The sequence below is a fragment of the Theileria annulata genome, chromosome 1 (genome assembly GCF_000003225.4).
Source record: "Theileria annulata chromosome 1, complete sequence, *** SEQUENCING IN PROGRESS ***".
NCBI lineage: Eukaryota > Apicomplexa > Aconoidasida > Piroplasmida > Theileriidae > Theileria > Theileria annulata.
The window spans coordinates 538,649-559,363 of NC_011129.2; the positions used below are offsets into that span (position 1 = coordinate 538,649).

The following is a 20,715-nucleotide window of genomic DNA, read 5'->3' on the forward strand; positions in this document are numbered from 1 at the left end:
TTAATATTCAAAGGATATCTATGAAACGCACAAAACCCTTAAATTAGTTTCAAAACAACCTATACATTAGTTATTAGTTTATATAGAGCAGTAAAGTACCTGTATTGGTAACTTGGTTAGTCTTTGGAGTAAATTTAGGAGGACATTGTTGTTTAATACAAGATGACCTAATAGGAATATGGTATTAAATAGTACCAGCAAGCACATGAATTGGGTTCACAATAGGCGAGATTCATAACTTCACAGAGAGGATATCCTGATAAATAAAATAACACAGAACTTAATAATTGAAAATAGGAAACTAGTATATTAATTACCATGAGGTGTTAAGTCTGTAGACATACAAAGAAGTCTTCCGCGTTTTCCTTCACAGTCTAAAAATTTTATATAAATTAGCAAGGTACCAGATTCCAAAACCGGGTGGTCGAACAAGGGCATATCTAAACAACAATGTCAAGGCAGAATATGACTAAAAGTACTTATAGTTCCAGGAATTGAAACTCTTTGAACACATTCATGGTCACAGGTCTAAAAATATAAAATAATAAAATCAAGTTAAGTGAAACGAAAAATGTGTAAAGATAACATTGGAATATATAAAGTATAGAAGTAAACAAAGATACTGAAAGACAGTATTGTCCGATGAGAAGAGATTCCTGAGATAAATCAGAACATTTTTCAACACAATAAATATTAATGGCGGTTATAATTAAAATTAGAGTAAATTTGTATTTACAAAAATACATGATAGTATTTAAAATATTCCAATATCATTTTAAAAATAATTAAAAATAAAAATTAAGAGAATTGAAAGAAGAATCCTGTATTCAAATTCATGTGAATTGTGTGCGGTTAAAACGGAGATTCCACACCATTCAATTTTTATTTAATTCTAGTCATAAGTGGCCCACATTTTTTAAATAAATATGGGAGTCACAAAGGACGTGCCCTGGGTTGAAAAATACCGTCCTAAAAAAATATCTGATGTCATCTTCCAGACCCAAGCAGTTTCAATAATGGAGCAAATCATAGAAACTTTTAACGTATTTTTATAACAGTTTAATGTACATATTAGATGCCTCATATGATATTCCACGGACCTCCTGGAACTGGGAAAACCTCAGCAGCACTTGCTATGGCAAGACAAATTTATGGGTACAACTCTTTATACACTTAGATTTATGAACAGCCTGTATGTTATATATTTAGTCTGGAAGGGATGAGAGAACGTGTTTTGGAACTTAATGCATCAGATGAAAGAGGTATTTTTAACTATTTTCTTGGGTTTTTTATTTAAATGTGTAATAATAACTGAGGTTGTAGGAATCGACGTTGTTAGGGATAGAATTAAGACATACACTAGAATTAATATTTCAAATAACAGAGTTAATCCTGAGACTAACAGGTAGCTAATTTGTTAAATTTAAAACTTTCAGAGTAATGCCTAACTATAAAATGATCATACTGGACGAGGCTGACATGATCACAGCGGACGCCCAGGCTGCACTTAGACGGGTGATTGAAAATTATTCTAGCATCTCGCGCTTCATATTAATTTGTAACTACCTCCATAAAATCATCGGACCAATTTACTCAAGGTGCTCAGTGTTTCACTTCAAACCAATCGAAACAAACTCGCAAATCGATAGACTTAAGTACATCTGCAACCAAGAAGGGATCACTTTTGACCCGAAGGTAATGATAATACTCTCCCATAGTAATATTTCCATGTTAGGCTCTTGAGTTTTTAACAACCATATCATCAGGAGATATGAGGAAAAGTATTACAATTCTACAGGTAATTTTGGGAGTCATGATTTATATAATGTATAATTATATACAACATAATTAATAAGCAATATTAATGCTTAGTCAACGGCTTGTTTATATAATGAGATCACAGAGAACGCGATTTACAGCGTTTCAGGGGTAAGAATATATCTCCAAACATAATAATTACCTGATGCTTAGAAGCCGCCGAAAAGGGTCGTGGAAAGCATTTTCGAAGTTTGCAGAAGACCAGAAGGAGATGTAAATCAATATTTTATTAAACAGTTATCCTAGTTTCGATATTCATTGGAAGAAGTAGAAAGAATTTCATGGATTTATAGGTGGAGTCCGTGTGTAAGCAGATAGTTCATGACGGATGGGATATTTCATCAATATTCCAACAGGTACAGAATCAATTAGCCTTTAACCTTTAATAACATATAATTATTAATAAATTGATTTTAGATTTGCGAATATGTAGTTGAGAGTGACTCCATCGGAGACATAGAGAAGTCGAAAATTTCACTGGAATTGGCAAATAGAGATTTCGCACTCCTTCAAGGTAAATTTCCAAAATTGATTTTTTATTTTTATTATCAGGAGGATCTCAGTATTTTCAGCTTGCTTCCGCATGTTTTCACATCAAAAACACAATAACTGGGGGTACACCATCCTAAATCACTAATATTTTAACTACATTTTTATATATTATGGATAATGTCAATATTAAATTACTCGTAAATCACTACGATAGAGAATTCAAAGTCCAAAGTAAGTTTTATCCCAAATTACCCATGTTTTACATCTATCTCTTTCATTTTTACCTATTTATGCCAAACTCTCTTTTGTTTAATAATTAATTTAATTTTCAGATATTAATTTTCCACCTGAAACAAATGTCAAGTCAATCAAGGATAAACTTTTGGAATCTGAGACTTTTAAAGGTTTTCTACCCTCACTATTTTTTATAGATTTGATTTTTTTAATTTAGAAAATATTTATAGATAGTTACAATGGTTTTATTTTGGTTTAGAGTGTAATATAAGAGTGATTTATCGTGGTCTGCTTTTAAGTGACGAAAAGGTTCTAAAGACCCTGCCAGGCTTCTCCTCCGAGGAGCTTATTTTAACTGTTTTCATTACAAAACCTAACGTGACTGCCCCAACTAATAACTCCCGTACGTTATTATTTTCCTAACTACAAATACTTTTATAGCCTTAAAATAGTTATTTTTCACGATTTGTTTATTTATTTATAATTTTAGAGCGAAATGAGATTTGGAAATGGAGTACCTCAGCCTGGATTGCCATTATTGCCACACTTTGGTGCTATAAGTTCAAGTTCAAAAGGTCGTTTAAGAATTTTTCAGTTTTAATTTTATATTTGACAACTTTCTTCTGTCTCTACACGCTCTTTTCAAGACTTATTAGAGGATCCAGAACACGGTCCTCCTCGTCATCTTAATGTTTTAATTACTATACACAAATATGAATTATTTTCCTTAAATATATTTATTATAGGCGTATAGGTAATTAAACAGATTAGTTATCACAATCACAATAGTGTACATACTAGTATGCCATATATACAGTATACTATTGTGTATATACAATTGTATTAAGAATTAAACAAATTGACCTAAGAAATCATGTAGCCTCGATGTCCTGACAAGATCAAGTTTTTCAGAAAGCTGAAGGAAAATTTTAAAACCATTAACTTACTTCTTTGTGGAGAAATGAGTCAGATTCGTCTGAAGTAGTGGGAGTCAAAGGTAAACCCTGAACTGATAAATTTGGGACAGTGGGAACGTAATAACCCATCCTGAACATAAATATGTAAAATTAAAAGTACTTTTGGGACAGATTTAGGTACAGGTTGTCCAATTTTGTCCTTTGATCAGGGCTTAGTTTATCAAGGTTGAAGCCCTGGTTAGATTTGCAAAGCCTAGCTAGACTTGAAACCTCCTTGAACTCCTCAGGTCTAAACATTTATTTAAAGAACAAATTAAATACGTGACTGTGAAGGTGTTTAAAAATTCCTGCTCCTTTTGTTGAAAAAGTCTGTTACACCTATCAACAAAGGTATCGCCTCCTTCATTGGTTGACGTCTGGGTTCTCTTTTTCCTTGTACCCTAACAATCAATTGTGAATTAATTGAAAATACTGCTTGAAATTGACCGAGGTTATCATTAAAGAACTTGAACAGAGGGTCGTCAAGCTTGTTGTATTCGCCCTTGAGCTCCATTATTGATGAGGATAATGCATCAGTTTTCATTTCAGGGCTTGTGGAAAAGGTCTCCAAAAACAACTTAACCAGCTCATTTACCATATTCTGTAAATAATTATACACTTGGAATCTTTAAGGAATATGTAGTTATGTGAACCTTTTCTAATGAGCTTGAAATTGAGGCTTCATGATGTGCCATATTATTGAGGCGTTCCTTCATGAGATTTGAGGCTTCATTTTTCATTCTAACCAGAAGTGCCTTTTTATATTGCTCCATTCTATTAACCACCTCCGACTTAAAACTCTCAACGTAATCAACGCATTTTGAATCCTCCAAGTACTCTGGTCAAATTTATATAGTTTTATCAACATACTTCTTAATTGTGAATAGATTGCATCTTCACAATATTCTTTTTCCTGTTTAACCTTTTCAATTAGTGCGTTTTCCTCCTTCCAAAAGTACTCCTTGAGCCATTTCTGAAAGTACGAGGCAAGAAGGTAGAACACAGCTCCAAATGGAAGAGTCTTGGCAAAAAACCATGCATTTCCAAGAACTGCGTTGGAAAGTGCGAACCAGCATCCTAAGAACACGAGTCCATAACTGGACACAAGGTTTGTTGGTTTCTTAAGCTTCAACTCTACCAACTCCTCAGGGTTACTAGCACGTTCCTTTACACAGTACTTGTAGCAGTCCTCCTCGTTCAACTCAAACAACACGGCCAACTCTAATAAACATTATACACCAAAATACTGATACTAAATAATATACTACTAGTACAATCTTGTACCTGGATAGTGAAACTTGTAATCGCTAGGGAACGCAAATTTAAATGCGTTCATTTCAGAATTCGAGTATCCGTTTGCCCACATACATTCCAAAAGTTCATCCTTAGTCAAGTAAACGTCCTTCTCAACCACGAGCCCATTTTCACACCTACCAAATTATAAATTAACTTTAGGAAATTTAAATATTACCTCTTTACAAAGTCTATGAAAACCTCCTTTCTGTTCTGAGCTGCAGTTAAAAGGTTAAGGAACTTCAAGAACACAGGCATCTCCTTGGTGAAAGGGTAAAAGTCCTCCCTATAATTCATATTAGGTTGTGTTAATAATAGTATATATCAATATAAAATTTACTTTGAAGGTTCTGAGAGGAATATATCATCGTAGACGCTGTCAGAGGTCCAGGGCTTCGTGATACGGTATTTTGTATATTGGTTTCGTTTCGGAAGCCAATCCCTTCCAACATTTCCATAAAACCTTAAGGATAATTTATTTAAACAATTGATTTCATCATTTTTAGAATTAGAATTAAAAATGGGAGAAGAAGAACAGTTTGTATATTTTACAATTGAACCGAATGATCTTCCATGACGATTTAATAAATTGTCGTAAAAATTATACAAATAATTGTTTCGACATTTATATGAAAGGATATTTCTAGGCGTCATTTAACAAAAAAATGAAAGATTCTTACGAATGAACTCACACATTAGAAGATAACCTATGGGGTAAACAAAATAAATTTTCACCTTTAAAATGTAATTTTAAATTGATGATTCTTTATTATGTGTACCATAATGGTCTGATTTTCCATATTCAAGCATGGTAAGACCCATAGCCCTTAACACGGCTAATTTAAACTGTATTATATATCGCAATAAAGGAACAACCCTTAATTCACTCAATTTAAACAAAAACATACACAATATTTGTAATATACAAAGTATTAGTTCCTTAAATAAAAGGAATTATCTTAAATCGCACTCAATTCACTCTAAAATTTTAAAACGTGATATATCATCATCACAAATATGTTTTAAGAGTTTGGATTCTTCCACACAGGAACCTTTGAAGAAACCAAAATCATTTTTTTCAATAGGCTCTGAAGTTTCTTCGACAGAAACTCCCTTTATTTTAGATAAAATCACTCCTATTCATAGCGATGAATCTATTAATATTCCTAATGTCGATAAGGATAAGATAGTTGAGGGTTCTAAGGATGATTCAGACGTTTTGCTTAGGAATGTTAAGTCTGTAGTATTTGAAAGAGCAGAGGATATATCAAAGTGGCTGAGAACTAATAAGCAATCCTTTCTGAAGAACATAGAGGAGCAAGTAATTCATTTGTTTAGAAATGCAGAGAAATTCTCATCAATACATGGACTTTTGCTAGCTGATGTTTCTCCAGATGACTTTAAATCACACGTTGATAGCGTAAAATCAATTTCAAACCTGTTTTCTCCACAGTTTATAAGGAAACAAAAGAAGAAACTTTACAAGGATAATGATCTGCCATTACTGTGTCCAACTCAAAATGATAAAACAGACATAACATCAGAAACCTCAGAAGATGTTAATTTTGAGTCAGTTTTGAGTCAGAAAAGACAAGAGCTTATAGAGAAGCTGAGCTTTAGTGAAGCATTGGAGACAGCAAAGGTAGAAGCGTCGAATTTACTCGATTTTAAACACCCGTCTGAATTGTCATCACTTTCTAGCACTTGCACACGGTGGATTCAGGATATTTCACAATTCATTAAAAAGGACAGAGAGAAGGGCGGAACCTTTGTAATACCACTGGAACTGGAGGAAGAAATACTGGCAACCACAACAGTGAAGATAGTTCTCCAGTCAATGTGTTTCCCCTCATACACATTGGACTCCAGAGGTAATAAGGGTGGATTGTTGAAGAAAAGAATACAGCAAACGAATAGTAACCAGATTCTAATCTCACATTTAGCGATAAAACTAGGAGACGAAATAGGGAAACTATACAATAATTTGATATTGAATAACAAAGAGGCAGAAAATGTTTCAAATTTGGAAAATTCGGGTAAAAAAGCTAATACAGATTCTATTAATAGTATTGGAAGTTTAGAAGTCAGCTCAGATGAAAAACTTGAAAAAGATTGTAATCAAGAGGATTTTATTGAGATAAAGAGTGCGGGAAATGGCGCTGAGAGTAATGATAGGGTGGTGGTAAAATCGAGCCTTAACGCAGTGATTGAGCCTCTGAATAGTACGAACAGAAGCCAGAAAAATTGGAATAGTTCTCAATCAGCGGCGGCTGGAGGATACCTGTTAAACGCATTAATCAAGTCATGTAGGATAGAACTTGACCTCCAAACTGCACTAAAACAGTACTTATCGAACTATTCATGCTATGTAAATCAGTCAATGGATATTAAAACACCAAAGCTTATTACTTCCAACTCAAGTCAAAATGATTCATCAGATGATAGTCAAGAAAGTGATTCCCAAGGGGGTGGTGAAAGTAGAGTTGGAGAAATTAGTGTGAGAGATAAAGCTTCAGTGGTTGGTGGGAAAAGTGGTTTAGGTGATGATAAGTTGCGTATAATAATGAGATTTTTAAACGTGATTAAGAAGAGCAGGTTCAACGAATCGTTGGTGGAGGTGGAGGCATTCAGGCACGTGCTTCTGAGACAGGGCGTGAAGACCTTTGGAGTCCTTGAAATGAGAGAAAGCTGTATGCTAAAGCTAAGAGATTTTGTAGCAAAGAGCCTAGTGTCATTGGCAGCATTGCCTATGGTTTGCAAGCCTAAAAGATGGATTAATGCAACAACAGGAGGATCGATACTGCTGAAGCATAACTTTATAAGAGGAAGTAAACTGAACGAAGTTAAGGTTTATGACCTGGGAAATGTGTTTGATATAGTAAACAAATTCTCACAAGTGCCTTGGATAATTAATAGACAAATGCTAAACCTTATTAAACACATTTGTAGCAGCCAAACTGATATGCAAATAAAGCAACACCTGCCAGTAAATACAACGACGAATATTATGGAAAACATCAACACCAGTATCTCTAACATTACAAGTTTGAGTAGTAACGAGTTGAGTGAGCTTTCACTGTTTTTGAGGAGAATTAAGATAGCAGATGCGTTCGCAAATGAAAAGAGGTTGTATATGCCGTTGAACATCGATTTCAGAGGAAGAATGTACCCATTGTCGCCGTACCTAAACCACATGAACGACGACCTTTGCAGAAGCCTGCTACTCTTTTCAGAAAAAAGAAAGCTGGGAAATAGAGGACTTTTCTGGCTTAAGGTGCACTGCAGTAATATGTACGGAAACGACAAGATAAGCTTTGAAGATAGGGTTAAATGGGTTGATGAACACATCGCGATAATCACAGAGCTTGTAAAGAGTCCGTTTAAGGATTTTAACCAGAATTTCTGGGTTAAAGCGGATAAACCATTCCAGTTCTTTGCGTCATGTGTTGAACTAGTGAGGGCAATAGAGTCAAATAATCCAGATGAGTACATGACGCATCTGCCAATACAACAAGACGGTACATGTAACGGATTACAACACTACGCAGCTTTGGGGTTAGATGAAAGAGGAGCAAAATACGTCAACTTGGTGAATTCTGAGCAACCACAGGACCTCTACACTCACATACTACAACTAATTATACAGAAGGTATATAATGATCTTAACTATACTAACAGTACAGTGAGTAACAACACCCTAGTAACTAGTGGAAATGGTAAGCTAAGTAACGTAGAGTCTAATAAAAAGTATAGCGAAATTTGTGTGAACAACAATATACTGTGCAGAAAAGTAATAAAGCAGACGGTGATGACGATTTGTTACGGAGTAACGAGGATCGGAGCAATAGATCAGGTGGAGTCAAAGTTGAAGGATATAAAGAAAATTTCATATTTATCACCATCGGAACTCAGAGGACTTGCAGCTTACTTGGCCAACAAAATACTCTCGAGCATTTCAACAATCTTCTCCGAGGCAATGTCCATCAAAAATTGGCTCGACGAGATCAGCTGTGTCCATAACAAGTTCAACATTCCAGTCACCTGGATAAGCCCGATAGGACTCCCATGTGAACAGCCGTACTGCAAGTCGGTAACCAAGGTTGTTAGGACGCCTTTGCAGGCAATAAACGTTTCAAAGTATGTTAGTTCAGTTGATAAAAGGAGACAGAAGTTGGCATTCCCACCCAACTTCATCCACTCACTCGACGCCTCACACCTCATGATGACTGCAACTGAGGTTTTCAAACACACTCAGAGCTTCGCGACAGTTCATGACAGTTACTGGATCCACCCTGACAAGGTCGACATGATGCACACCCATATTCGAAACGAGTTTTTCAACATGCACACGAAACCGATACTGGACGATTTGCACAAATCTGTTCTAAACAAACTTCAAATCGATTTTAGGCCGCCTCCTAAGAAAGGAAATTTTAATCTCGAACACGTACTAGATAGTAAATATTTTTTTCACTAATATACATTGTTATGCTATTGCATTATGGTTATATGCGTTAAATTAGTAATTTACGGTCATGTGTTATGGTGGTAGTTAGGGCATGAGAACCGCTTACATGTGAGTCAAAGTGATTCAAGACGCAAAATAATGCGTAGATTCAACAATTAGTTGGCAATTATGCTCAGAAGGGCATACAAGTAAGTAAATCACTAAATGAAAGATTAAAAAAATAAAACTTAATAGAAAAATGAAACCTCCACATCGTGTAGTAAAAAGGGCAACTCCCAAAGAAATGCCAATTGAGGACGATAGCATGGGATTCAAAGTAGTAAGTGAAGAGATAAAACATTTTTAATGATTATAATAATATTTTATTTTATTTTAGATTGGGGACTTCTGCGTGGACAAAATGTCCTGTTGGCCATTAAAAGTGTTCTTGGTGCTTATCTGTGTAATCCAAGTGTTAACGGCAGGAACTTTTGTATATTTGACCTCGAAGTTGTACTCTGAAGTGAGTCCAAATTTATTCATGTGTTCAGGGTATGAAGAGTAAGAGGTTCTACAGAGGGGGTGGATACCACCTGATAATCACAGGGATACTTGGGATAGGTGCGGGTGTTGGCACCTCAATAATGATAGAGGCGCCTAAATACCAGTTTATACTCATAACTACATCTAGTATGATCTTTTTAATGTCGATTTTTCTTGCTGGATTCAGGTACCTCAAATACAGTATTTCATTCATTGTATTAATTCCAATATACACGAATTAATAACAATAAATATATATATGTATAATTGATTAGGGGTTTATTTGCTGGAGTAATAGGAGCAGTACCTGGCACAATAGCGATTTGGTCCATGTACGACAATCAAAACTGCCAATTATGTAAGATTTAAGAAATTATGTGAACTTAGATGGAGGAGTTGCAGGATTTGTTTTGGGGATTGTAGTTGGGGGTCCTACTATAGCTTATAAACTAGACTCTATAGAAAGGTACATAAACTCTCAGTACGTCGTATTAAGGTAGGAAACAATACTTAAAATTAACGTCTTAGTGAATCTGAAGTTCAAAGACTATCTAGCATAGATATAAGTGACGGGGAACCATAAAAAACTTTAAGTACCTAATATCTCATAAAGTGTATTTGATAAAATTAGTTTTTATGTGTAGTTTTCGAGTTCAAATTTAAATGGAATTGCCAAAAGAGTAAAAAATTACAAATTTTTAAAATCTAAATATCTTTCATAATCTTCTTTGGATATTTTGTTCCTTGCTAACAGCGTCTTTAGACGAAGTTTGTATAGTAAAGAGGGTTTAGCTGGCGTTTCCTTATAATTCGGCCTATGAGAATAGTAGGCCAAGGCAACACCCAAAACAAAGGAGGCACGACAGTAAAGTCGAAGGAAACGAACTCGGTCCTTTGCGATTGGTAATTTAAATAGCCAGTGGGTGGGAACAAGCATTATAAATTACCTAAAATATATTAATTTGGATAACAAAATATGTTAGAGTCAGATTGAAATCTACTCCGTTATTTAAATTTCATTTGGTTCTTTAAAAGAATCCAATCATGGGTAGAGAAATCATCATTCAATTTAATAAATAAATCAACATACCTGTAATATATTTAAAAAATGTGTTCAAAATGTTAGAGGGTATTGAAATGGTTAAAATATAATTAATGATTGTTATATTTGATTCAATAAATCCCCATCAGTAAGTAAAAAAATTAACATATAATTTAATAAAAGCAAAATATTATGAAAAGATTGATATAATTTATTCTATAAAGTATATTTTAAACTATAATATCTCATATACAAAGTTACTACTTTGTTTAAGGTCACACATTTTAATATCTAACTGGATTAATTGATCCTAATTTACAAAACTGTTCATAACTCTACCTATATTCATTTACTTATATATTAAATTTATTTTCTAATATTAGATTATTTCATATCTAATTGGATTTTAGTTCCTTCCACAACAGTGTGATTCAGAATATATTCTTCTAATTATTATGAGCCTTTTAATTTATTAATTCTTCTCAGTTGTTAATGTTTTTTCGATTTGTTTAGATTTTAATTATGAATAATGTCTCATAATATTTGTGATTCTTCATATTAACGTTTAGTAACAATTTATTATAAATTTTTATATTTTTCATAATGATATTTTAATATTAATTTTCAAACGCTAGCGAATTTTTATCCTTCCATTTTTCAATATTTGATTTTTTCACAGTTTAAATAACCGCCTCATCACACACATGTTGTTTCCATTCGTTTAACATTACAATGAGTGAAACGTCGCAGAAGATTACACTTACAGGTAGTCTTCGCAGGATGTTTAAGCAAAGTACAACCGCCCTAACAATTCGACATATAAAAGATGTACGTCTTTTGTGTGGGATTTCTGAACTTCTTGCGACCGGGAAATGTAGGAAAATATACCTGTATGAGACCCACGACCCGGAAATCGTTCTCTATGTTTTGTCTGCAATATCCACCGTAAGAAATGTTCTTTCAAGACTCCACATTGATATCTGGAACACAGACTACAAGAAGCTCATTAACCTGTTGTCGGAATCACTAAACGCCCAGAGTGAAACACTTGAACACCTTACGATAAAGTGCAGATTCCCAAACGAATACCTAACGCAAGCAATACAAATTCTTCCAAATAAACTTAAAGTACTAGATTTATCAGAAAATAGGTACCTTTAATTAGTACACTACCCCAAGTCTATAGAGTATTAATTTGTTACTTTAGAATAACAACCAAGGCATCTATGGTTGCATTGGTATCGTATATAGAAACGAGCGAACTAGAGTGCGTCAGGCTTGTAAACTGTAACATTAAGCCTGAGACCCTCGGATATTTTGTAAATTTAATGTTTGAAATTGAAAGTCCATTCTCACTAAGAACCATTGAAGGTTTGACATTAGACTATTAAGTATAATATAGTATAAAGTATGTATATTAATGAATGTCTTAGGAGTTGATCTGTCTGAGTGTAAAGAGATACCAAAGAATGTTCGATTGTGCCTAAAGGAACCAGCTTGTGTTACGAGAAAACGACAAATGAATTATAAAGACTATTCTAAAATATCGCGATATGACACATCAGTCCAGTTTATAGATCATTTAAGGAATGCAATATTCATGAAAAGATTGGTAGGATTGATTGTAAGGGTATGGTGGCCTCCCACGGAAGATGATAACAGAACGGCATTTTCAGGACGTTTTTGGCCTGCAAAAGTTCTAATGGTGAACCCAATTGACCTTGTTGTTGTGGTTTTATATGATAATGACGAGGTTGACCACGTGCCCTGCAAATTTGTCCAGCCGTTGAACCCATTCAAGTATGGTGGTGGATATACTGATAACTACTCATACCATTTATTAGGATCAACACATCCCAGAACAAACTCCAAGTCCAATGAATTTAAAACACACAATGAAATTCTAAATTTTAAACATAAAAATAGCTATGATAACTCCTTTGGAGAAACTGATAGGGAGTCTAATGTGGATTCCTCAGATTTACTAAAGACACCCGAAACCCTTAACACAGACCACTATAAAACTAACATAAATAATATTGTAAAACGTAGCTCAATTTCAGGCTACTCAGTTAGTAGCGTAACCACACGATATGAGGAGGGGTTTTTATGTAGAAACTGTGGATACAACAATAACCCTGATTACGCCATTAACCATGACGTTAATCTTGACTCAGTGGAGAAGAGTCTGGGGCTGGATGACAAGTTCGGAGGTAATCTACTGGTGCCTGGTGAGTTCTGTGAGTTCAGAGACCCTCTGGACAAGTTCAGAAATGACCCATCAGACTACATTGCAGTGGTCAGAAAAGTAAATAAAACTGAGCCACTGTATGAGTGTGTTTGTATTTACCTCGACAATAATGAGGTGATAACACTCCACAGTAACGATGTTAGAAGAGCTGTGGTCATTCCCTGGTATAACTGGGTGAGCTTATCATTTAAAATACTCACTGATCGACGCATAAATAATGATGGATTAACTCCCAATAGATATCAACTTGGCGACCCCAACTCTGGCATTAACACCCTAAACAATAACATTGTAAACTCTAACAACATAAAAGAATGTATTAATAGCAATTTTTACTATTTGAAACGGTTAGATTTGGCTGAATTGGATGAATTTTGCCCTAAAAACCCTCTGGAAATGAAGCTTGTTGATATGAACTCTTACCTGATTCCAATTACTCAGGAAGTTAAATCACACCCAAAACTGACTAGTAACCAAAAATGTTATAGAAATCATTTTATAGTTGACGTTAGCTCTGGAAAAGATGAGGAAACTTTGAAGATAAAATCTTTGATGGAGTACAACGAGACTTTGCAGAGGGAACTTCAGGCTGAGCGGAACAAGAACAACGAACTTCAGTCAAAGTTCAAGTGTATTTTATGTTTTGAAACGTAAGTTTTTTATTTTCAAAGAGATTTTTAGGGAAATTAACTGTATGCTTGATCCTTGTTCACATTTCAGCTTCTGTCACGAGTATGTTTTCTTATTTAAAAAATTCTCTAGATGCGCTAAGAATCTCAAAAACTGTCCAGTTTGCAGACAAAAAATAAGCAAATTCAAGATATTAAACCTCACATAATCAAGTCTAATGTTATTAAAATGTACTATATGTACCGCATAAAATTTGTATGTAAATGTACAAAGTATATAGCATGTGTAAAACAGCACATTGAGAAAATAAATTAAATCTATAAATATTAAATGCTAAAATAATACATGGATAAAAAATAAATAAAATAAAAATATATAAATGGAATATGACGCCAGATCAGAATAATGTGTGATTAATCAATGGAATCAAAAATAAATATAAATTCAAAAAATAAAACAAAACAAATGGAATTCATAAAAATAACTTTTTAAAATAAAAGAAATAACGAATAGAAAATAAATAGTGACATATGCATGAAATTATGCAAACGATAAAAATTGGTAATGGTCGATTAATTATAGATTGAAAGAACTAATTAAATTAACACAGTTTTTTAAATTTTTTAAAAAAATAATACCCACTGATTTAATTTTTATGAATAAACAAAATTATGAGGAATAGTGTTAAAAAGGATGTGAAATAACTAATATTCTCTTCACTCCCCATACCACAAAAAGATTCTAAGACAATTGAGTAGGCATTTTATATAATAGAGATGTATTCTCTTTTATTTTTTTATTTATACTATAGTTTTATCGGATTTTCTTGTAAATTAGTTTCAAGCGCTGATTTCACCTTGAATTTGGACCAAAAGAGTTCCAATGACCAATTGCTAGTTAATCATACATACCATTATGGCATAGCTTCGATAGAATTCTTCACTCAGCCAGGCTACCACGCAGTTTCAGTGGTTCAGGGGAAGTTACCAGTGTGGACAGCGGCCCACGATGAGCGAGTAGATGAGGCAGTGCTTTACTTTGGAACAGAAGCACTTTCACTCTTATATTTAAACGTTACAGAAGGAGGAACTTCTATGTATAAATACTTCGTCAAAGTTAAGGGGAAATGGGCCGAAGTGCTCGAACCAGTGGCAAACTTCTTCGTCGACATTGATAGAACAGCATACACGTCAGATGAACTTGATACCTTTGCATTGGATATCATGACAAAGTATAACAGAGATATGCTTACACAACATTTATTATTTCCTCAATCGTACAACTTCGTTATTGAACCTATCGACTACTGCTCTCTAGATATTCAAAACCCATCCAGATACTCCATCATGAAACAGACCATGATTGGAGCTATATTTTCATATATTTTTACACCGAAGATCGACTTCGGGTTCAGTAAGGTGACTTATGACGGCCACGTTTTATGGTCTACTGACACGAATCGCGTTTTGTGTTCTTCAGTGTGGACTTACTTCAAGGGCGATTTTGACACTCTGATTCTAGTATCGCTGTACGACTTTGTATCAAAAAAAGCTGCATTCTTGCACTTTAAGAAGACAGACTCTTTAATAGTTGCCAGCTCTGAACGTGACTTCCAGAGGCAAATCGTTAAAATGACGTCCGCCGAGTACGATGAAAAGGATATTAAGAGTTACATCAACGGTTATCTTACAGAACGTGATTTCGCCTTCATTTTATCCCCAATACTTGCCATTGTGGTTATACTCACCGCATTAATAATTACACACTAGCCATTTGATTTATTAGTTCACTACAGATGCACAAAAATACAATACACTAATTTTTTATACACACAATACCTTTGATATATATAATTAATGTGTATATGTTTAGTCAAAATATATTGTAATGATATATTACATTAACTTTTCAAAAGTGAGTTCATGCTAGAAACTCTATCCCTGAGGTTCTGAGCAGAGGAGTTGATCTTCTCAAGTTCGTTGTTCTGATGCATTATTACACTGGACAACAGGTCAGTTTTGGCCTTGTTCTTCTTCATCTAATGATAAATTAAGTATTAAAAGGCTTACATTGTTAACTAGTGAACTAAGGCCACGAGTGGCGGTGGAGAAAAAGTCATTCACAGGCTCTGAAAATTTAATAAAATTAAAAAAATACCATTGGTTGGAGGAATATCACGAAAGTCTGAATCTAAGTTAGATTCGTCAAAAGGATGTGAATCACTAAATGACTTAGCAAGCTCATTTAGTTTCTCATCGCTCTCCTCGATGTCAAGCTTAACACCGTTACTCCACTTAACTGAGGAGCAAATCCACCCAATGGTGCTAACGTACTTTTCCACAAGTCTCTCACTCAGTGAAACATTCTCGTGGAACTTGTTCAGGTCAACTTTAATGCGATTTATTTGCTCTACACAAATTTAATTTTTAAAATGAAATTAATTATATTAAGGGTGTATGTATAAAGTACCGTTTTGAACGCAAAGGTCCAGTAATGAAATATTAGCAATATTTTCTGTGTTTACACAAAATGAAAGCGATTCTTTAATACTCTTTATTATACGATCAGTATACTCACGAATCACCTAAAATAATAAAAATAAACTAAATTATAAATCTACATTTGAAGTGGATCCTTGAATTTGGTCGGATTCCACAACAGATTCCATTTCGGATTCGACTTTGGAATCTTCAAACTCGCCATTCTGAAAAACAGGGTCAACTGTCCAAATTTTACTATTTTTAACTTCACTTAGTGTCATTTAAAATTATAAATGAAATTAAAAACTGAAAATCAATATAATTCTACACCATTCCCCAATAAATGGCGCCATTAACATTTTGGTAAAATGACTTACACTTTTCATTGTGATAATGTTTTTTGGTAAATTTAAAAGGATTAAATCCTTTTCTAAGTCTCTTGTCTACACAATCGGTACCTTCCACATCCTAACATATTATCTCGTCGACGCCACTCTGGTATTACATTCATATGCACAACTAAGCCTATTCACGTTCTAATACCATTAAATCATAAATACTGTATATAGTTAATGATATTAATAGACCAAGGGGCCTAGTATGAGTCCTGAGATAAGTGACTCTGGTACGTTGGTATTGTACATGCGTCCGTATTTGATTTCAAAGCTCCGAGAAGGGCAGGAATTATATCGCAAAAACGACGTTGTGATTAGCACATCGCCTCTGAACCCAAACAAGAGAATTTGTAAACGAATTGTCGGTGTTCCCTACGAGACTATACACAACATTACTATACCTCAGGGTCATTTTTGGTTACAAGGCGATAATAGAGGTATACTCCTTCCCAAACAACTATACACTATTACATAACTATTATCTAATAATTTGTTAGAAAACTCACTTGACAGTCGTCACTATGGTGCGATATCTTCTGGACTATTTCAAGGGATTGTATTTTTAATAGCTTCAAAGGAGAACGGAGTCAAGTTGATTTAGTCGTCGGGTTCGGATCATTTATCGTACATACAGTTAAACCAAACTTTTGTAGCTCTAACCATGATACATTTTATTATTCGTGTTATAGTTTATTACCTCTGCAGTATAGTTCAGCTTTATCTTTCCATGTCCTAATAATTTCAGCCTGGCCGTTTTTATGTGCCTCCAGTGTTATTAGGTGTGCCACAGCCAGTGGTAACTGAGGGACGCACTTTGAAATAGACTCAGTTACGTACATAAAACTGAAAATTTTGTAAACCAGTCGAAATGTGTTGTAGGTAGAAAATTACTTGTGAATATCGTCGTTGTATAAAATCACTCGCCAACTATTAACCTCATTTTCTCTTTCCTCTTTTTCTTCAGGAGAGGCTTTTTTATGCGTTTTTTGTTTTAATTGTTTCACCGTATCTCTATTCATCATTTGATAAACAAATAATAGTGTATGAGTAATAAAAAACTTTAAAAACATGAATACCTAAAAATGTAGGGGTTAATGTGTAAAGAACTACCTCAAAAGTTCGTGATGCACTTTAGGAGCTTTAGCTGTCTCAGATTCTGATTTCCGAATAGGCCTTGGCATAGGCATAGGCTAAAAATTGTAAAATATCCAATAATCTAGTAGTATTAAACTAATATTAAAATATTACATAATAATAAATTATATAATATAAAGATAATTAACCACTGCGTTTAGAATATTAATGTGTTTTGGTAGATTGGAGCCAATAGGATATATGAAGAGGAATCTTGTGGAACAAATGGTGTAAGCTAGCGAAAACTGAATAAAAATTACAAATGCGCAGTTAAATGACAAAATTTTATGAAAAAATTGCATGTTACAAAATTTAAAAAAACAATACGATAAATCACATACATAATTAATGTGAAAATTAAGTGAAAAATTACAAAATAAAAAATTCACATGAGAATCATTATAAAATTCTTGGGTTAGAATAAACTTAAGAGTAATTAATTAATTCTATTGTTTTGGAATCCACACAGTAGAAGAGGAAAAACCTCCCAATGTGTAAAATGTTAATAAGATTATATAAGAATAGAATAAATAATAATAAGAGTAAAAAGGAGTAAAGAGATGAATAAAAGGAATGTATGAATAAAATAATGAACAGTAAAGAGAATAAAACAAATTTAGAAGCGTATTTGTCCTGGATCGATGCAATCTTGAACTTGTGTAACAAAATCGACTCAGTATGTACAAAATTGGACAAAAAATTCCCAAGCGGAGCAAACTCAAGCCATCTGAAAAAGTATAAACACTCAATTAACGTTTACGAGATAATAAAGCACTATAGTTGGCAAAATAACATCAGAACAAAGGATTTGATAAACAAATATAAAAATAATAGTGAATGGAAACTAGAAAATATCATTAAAAACACAGGCAAAACTTATAATAATGAAATGGTTCAAATTAATTGTGGAAATAAAGCTTGTTTAGGTCATTTTGGATTGAATGGAGAAATAAGTGGTACTAAATTAATAAAAAGAAGAGGAGAAGACAAAGTTAAGATAGAACAGGGTTTTAAAATAGATTTGAACAGTAAATGTGGAAATAAAAGGAACCAAGACAAAAGATATGAGTTAGAATCTGAGATTCTGAAGAACCTGGAAGTTGGACAAAAAATCTTTATTACCAGCAAAAGTTCAACAAAAAAATCAGTGGAATTTACAAAAATAACTCAAGATTATGACTATTTGCTAAACGGAAAGGCTGGAGAAAATAAAATCAAAATCATCAAGTACCAAGAACTTTTCTGTGATGTTCCGGGGGTATATTGGGATAAAAGATCGTGGATAGCATCATGGTATCAACACGGCAAAAGATACTATAGAAGCTTTTCAGCCAAACTTTACGGTTTTAACAGAGCAAAGTATTTCGCAATTCAATCAAGACTCTCTAATTTAAATTGCTCTAGAAAATATACTCCAAGAAAACATTCAAAATACATTGTATAGCATATACACTGACTTTCAACTGGATATAATTACAAAGTTGACTTTTATTTTTGGATTTACTCTGAAACCTGTAAATAGTTTTAAAATGTGTTCTGATCCAGGCCCATCAACAAAATGGTTTGATTTGCGCGTACCCCTCACAGTTTTAAGACCAGAATTGCTTTTAACAACAGGTAAACTTAATAAATATTATCCTAAAATATGTGATCTGTCATAAAAATTAAGGATCGATGACATAAATTCTATTAGGCCAGTCATTTACGTGGAAGTGTGTAGGAAATAAGCACTGGGTTGGAGTTTTGGGATCTAGTGTGTACGAAATAAAGCAATCTGATGATACAACTCTATATAGGTATGATAAACCATATTTCCCATACAATACTATTACTTTTATGCTACACATTACATGAATTATTAGAACATTGTTTGGAAAATGTTCACGGGAAAGACTATGGGACTACTTTGACCTTGACAACGAGTATTCTGTGGACTTTACAAAGGCACCAAAGCCAGTTAAACAAATTATAAAGCGCAGATCTGGGGTGAGGATACTACAGCAGGACCCGTTTGAATGTCTTATTTCATTCATCTGCTCCTCAAACAATAACATCTCGAGGATCACACGAATGCTCAACGAAATTAAGCGTAACTTTGGAACATTTCTGGCTAAATCTGAAGTTAATAACGAGACGTTTGATTTTTACGCATTTCCGTCTGTTGACCAATTGCGAAAAGCAACCCCGGAACAATTGAAGAAATTGGGTCTAGGATACAGATCTGATTTCATATTTAAAACTGTTGAAATTTTAAACTCTCGGGGTCTTAATTGGCTATATTCACTAAGGAATGAAGATTCAGACACTTGTAAATCAGCTTTAACATCACTTCCGTACCTTTTATCATTAATTACAACTATAATTTTAGTTAACACAATCATAATTTACATACACTCATTAATTAGATAATCTTATTATATATCATCTAAAATTGCTTAACACTATAGAGGAGTTGGCAGAAAAGTGGCGGATTGCGTGTCACTGTTTTCGTTGGGAAAACGGGACGTTGTACCAGTAGATGTTCATATTCAAAAAATTGCAAATACGTATCTTAACATTATATTATATCCCATACTCACACTGTGTAACATGTATATAGATTTTTTGGAGTAAAATGTGGAAAGTCTCTGTCGGACTCAGATTATGAACGCATAGGAACCGCATTCAGGAACTTGTAAGTTTCTATTTCTAACATTACTTAGCGCAGGTGATAATGCCGGGTGGGCCCAGGCTGTTTTATTCATCGACTCTGTGATCAAGAGCTAATGTTTAATCCTTTACTTTTTATGAACGAGTTAAATATTGAGTAAATGCTGGTAATAAATTAACACTTTAAGTGCAAATTTAAATTAAATCAATGAACTCTGGGGCATTCGTCTTAAAATCTCTCAAATACAATTAAAATGATTAACCAGTTCGCTTAACTGTACTAGCATTTTAAGGACTATTGTGACCTGTTCCTCCTGTAGGAGTACCACTTGCACGGTCTAATTATAAAGA

General features: G+C 33.8%; 11 protein-coding genes across 11 annotated transcripts, besides 5 other annotated features; 7 read left to right on the top strand and 4 right to left on the bottom strand.

Moving 5' to 3' along the window:
• Window positions 1-926: 926 nt before the first annotated feature.
• On the top strand, window positions 927-2,447 carry TA16350 (replication factor C subunit (RPC2); the record flags this gene model as incomplete). The annotated part of the gene is made up of 11 exons (XM_948702.1): window positions 927-1,043; window positions 1,076-1,155; window positions 1,210-1,262; window positions 1,324-1,405; window positions 1,437-1,695; window positions 1,745-1,810; window positions 1,873-1,929; window positions 1,972-2,031; window positions 2,112-2,174; window positions 2,236-2,332; window positions 2,371-2,447. 11 exons carry the CDS (start codon window positions 927-929, stop codon window positions 2,445-2,447), a joined length of 1,011 nt encoding a protein of 336 aa, XP_953795.1.
• Window positions 2,448-3,394: 947 nt separating this feature from the next.
• TA16245 (uncharacterized protein) lies at window positions 3,395-5,447 on the bottom strand (the record flags this gene model as incomplete). Its single annotated transcript, XM_948703.1, has 10 exons — window positions 3,395-3,460; window positions 3,492-3,591; window positions 3,622-3,750; window positions 3,783-3,901; window positions 3,934-4,101; window positions 4,154-4,338; window positions 4,371-4,721; window positions 4,785-4,930; window positions 4,972-5,079; window positions 5,134-5,447. 10 exons carry the CDS (start codon window positions 5,445-5,447, stop codon window positions 3,395-3,397), a joined length of 1,686 nt encoding a protein of 561 aa, XP_953796.1.
• Window positions 4,525-4,593: a sequence feature (1 probable transmembrane helix predicted for TA16245 by TMHMM2.0 at aa 233-255).
• A 154-nt stretch (window positions 5,448-5,601) lies between the features above and the next one.
• On the top strand, window positions 5,602-9,270 carry TA16240 (DNA-directed RNA polymerase (mitochondrial precursor), putative; the record flags this gene model as incomplete). Its single annotated transcript, XM_948704.1, has 1 exon — window positions 5,602-9,270. The coding sequence occupies one exon, from the start codon at window positions 5,602-5,604 to the stop codon at window positions 9,268-9,270; it is 3,669 nt and encodes a 1,222-aa protein (XP_953797.1).
• A 1,201-nt stretch (window positions 9,271-10,471) lies between these two features.
• Window positions 10,472-10,720, bottom strand: TA16135 (uncharacterized protein; the record flags this gene model as incomplete). Its single annotated transcript, XM_948705.1, has 1 exon — window positions 10,472-10,720. One exon carries the CDS (start codon window positions 10,718-10,720, stop codon window positions 10,472-10,474), a length of 249 nt encoding a protein of 82 aa, XP_953798.1.
• Window positions 10,721-11,557: 837 nt separating this feature from the next.
• On the top strand, window positions 11,558-13,914 carry TA16130 (uncharacterized protein; the record flags this gene model as incomplete). Its single annotated transcript, XM_948706.1, has 4 exons — window positions 11,558-11,976; window positions 12,012-12,196; window positions 12,259-13,726; window positions 13,758-13,914. 4 exons carry the CDS (start codon window positions 11,558-11,560, stop codon window positions 13,912-13,914), a joined length of 2,229 nt encoding a protein of 742 aa, XP_953799.1.
• Window positions 13,915-14,482: 568 nt separating this feature from the next.
• Window positions 14,483-14,551: a sequence feature (Signal peptide predicted for TA16125 by SignalP 2.0 HMM (Signal peptide probability 0.688, signal anchor probability 0.010) with cleavage site probability 0.371 between residues 23 and 24).
• On the top strand, window positions 14,483-15,475 carry TA16125 (uncharacterized protein; the record flags this gene model as incomplete). Its single annotated transcript, XM_948707.1, has 1 exon — window positions 14,483-15,475. One exon carries the CDS (start codon window positions 14,483-14,485, stop codon window positions 15,473-15,475), a length of 993 nt encoding a protein of 330 aa, XP_953800.1.
• Window positions 15,407-15,466: a sequence feature (1 probable transmembrane helix predicted for TA16125 by TMHMM2.0 at aa 309-328).
• A 131-nt stretch (window positions 15,476-15,606) lies between the features above and the next one.
• Window positions 15,607-16,467, bottom strand: TA16120 (uncharacterized protein; the record flags this gene model as incomplete). Its single annotated transcript, XM_948708.1, has 5 exons — window positions 15,607-15,744; window positions 15,776-15,834; window positions 15,864-16,115; window positions 16,176-16,290; window positions 16,327-16,467. 5 exons carry the CDS (start codon window positions 16,465-16,467, stop codon window positions 15,607-15,609), a joined length of 705 nt encoding a protein of 234 aa, XP_953801.1.
• Window positions 16,468-16,579: 112 nt separating this feature from the next.
• Window positions 16,580-17,182, top strand: TA16115 (mitochondrial membrane protease, subunit 2, putative; the record flags this gene model as incomplete). The annotated part of the gene is made up of 3 exons (XM_948709.1): window positions 16,580-16,684; window positions 16,772-17,018; window positions 17,079-17,182. The coding sequence occupies 3 exons, from the start codon at window positions 16,580-16,582 to the stop codon at window positions 17,180-17,182; spliced, it is 456 nt and encodes a 151-aa protein (XP_953802.1).
• An 82-nt stretch (window positions 17,183-17,264) lies between these two features.
• TA16110 (uncharacterized protein) lies at window positions 17,265-17,768 on the bottom strand (the record flags this gene model as incomplete). The annotated part of the gene is made up of 3 exons (XM_948710.1): window positions 17,265-17,424; window positions 17,473-17,657; window positions 17,712-17,768. 3 exons carry the CDS (start codon window positions 17,766-17,768, stop codon window positions 17,265-17,267), a joined length of 402 nt encoding a protein of 133 aa, XP_953803.1.
• Window positions 17,598-17,657: a sequence feature (1 probable transmembrane helix predicted for TA16110 by TMHMM2.0 at aa 20-39).
• A 524-nt stretch (window positions 17,769-18,292) lies between the features above and the next one.
• On the top strand, window positions 18,293-19,159 carry TA16105 (uncharacterized protein; the record flags this gene model as incomplete). Its single annotated transcript, XM_948711.1, has 1 exon — window positions 18,293-19,159. The coding sequence occupies one exon, from the start codon at window positions 18,293-18,295 to the stop codon at window positions 19,157-19,159; it is 867 nt and encodes a 288-aa protein (XP_953804.1).
• An 85-nt stretch (window positions 19,160-19,244) lies between these two features.
• Window positions 19,245-20,481, top strand: TA16100 (7,8 dihydro-8-oxoguanine DNA glycosylase, putative; the record flags this gene model as incomplete). Its single annotated transcript, XM_948712.1, has 6 exons — window positions 19,245-19,332; window positions 19,409-19,511; window positions 19,578-20,048; window positions 20,163-20,261; window positions 20,315-20,389; window positions 20,418-20,481. The coding sequence occupies 6 exons, from the start codon at window positions 19,245-19,247 to the stop codon at window positions 20,479-20,481; spliced, it is 900 nt and encodes a 299-aa protein (XP_953805.1).
• Window positions 20,091-20,096: a sequence feature (GPI-Anchor Signal predicted for TA16100 by DGPI v2.04 with cleavage site probability 0.5814 near 282).
• Window positions 20,482-20,715: the final 234 nt, after the last annotated feature.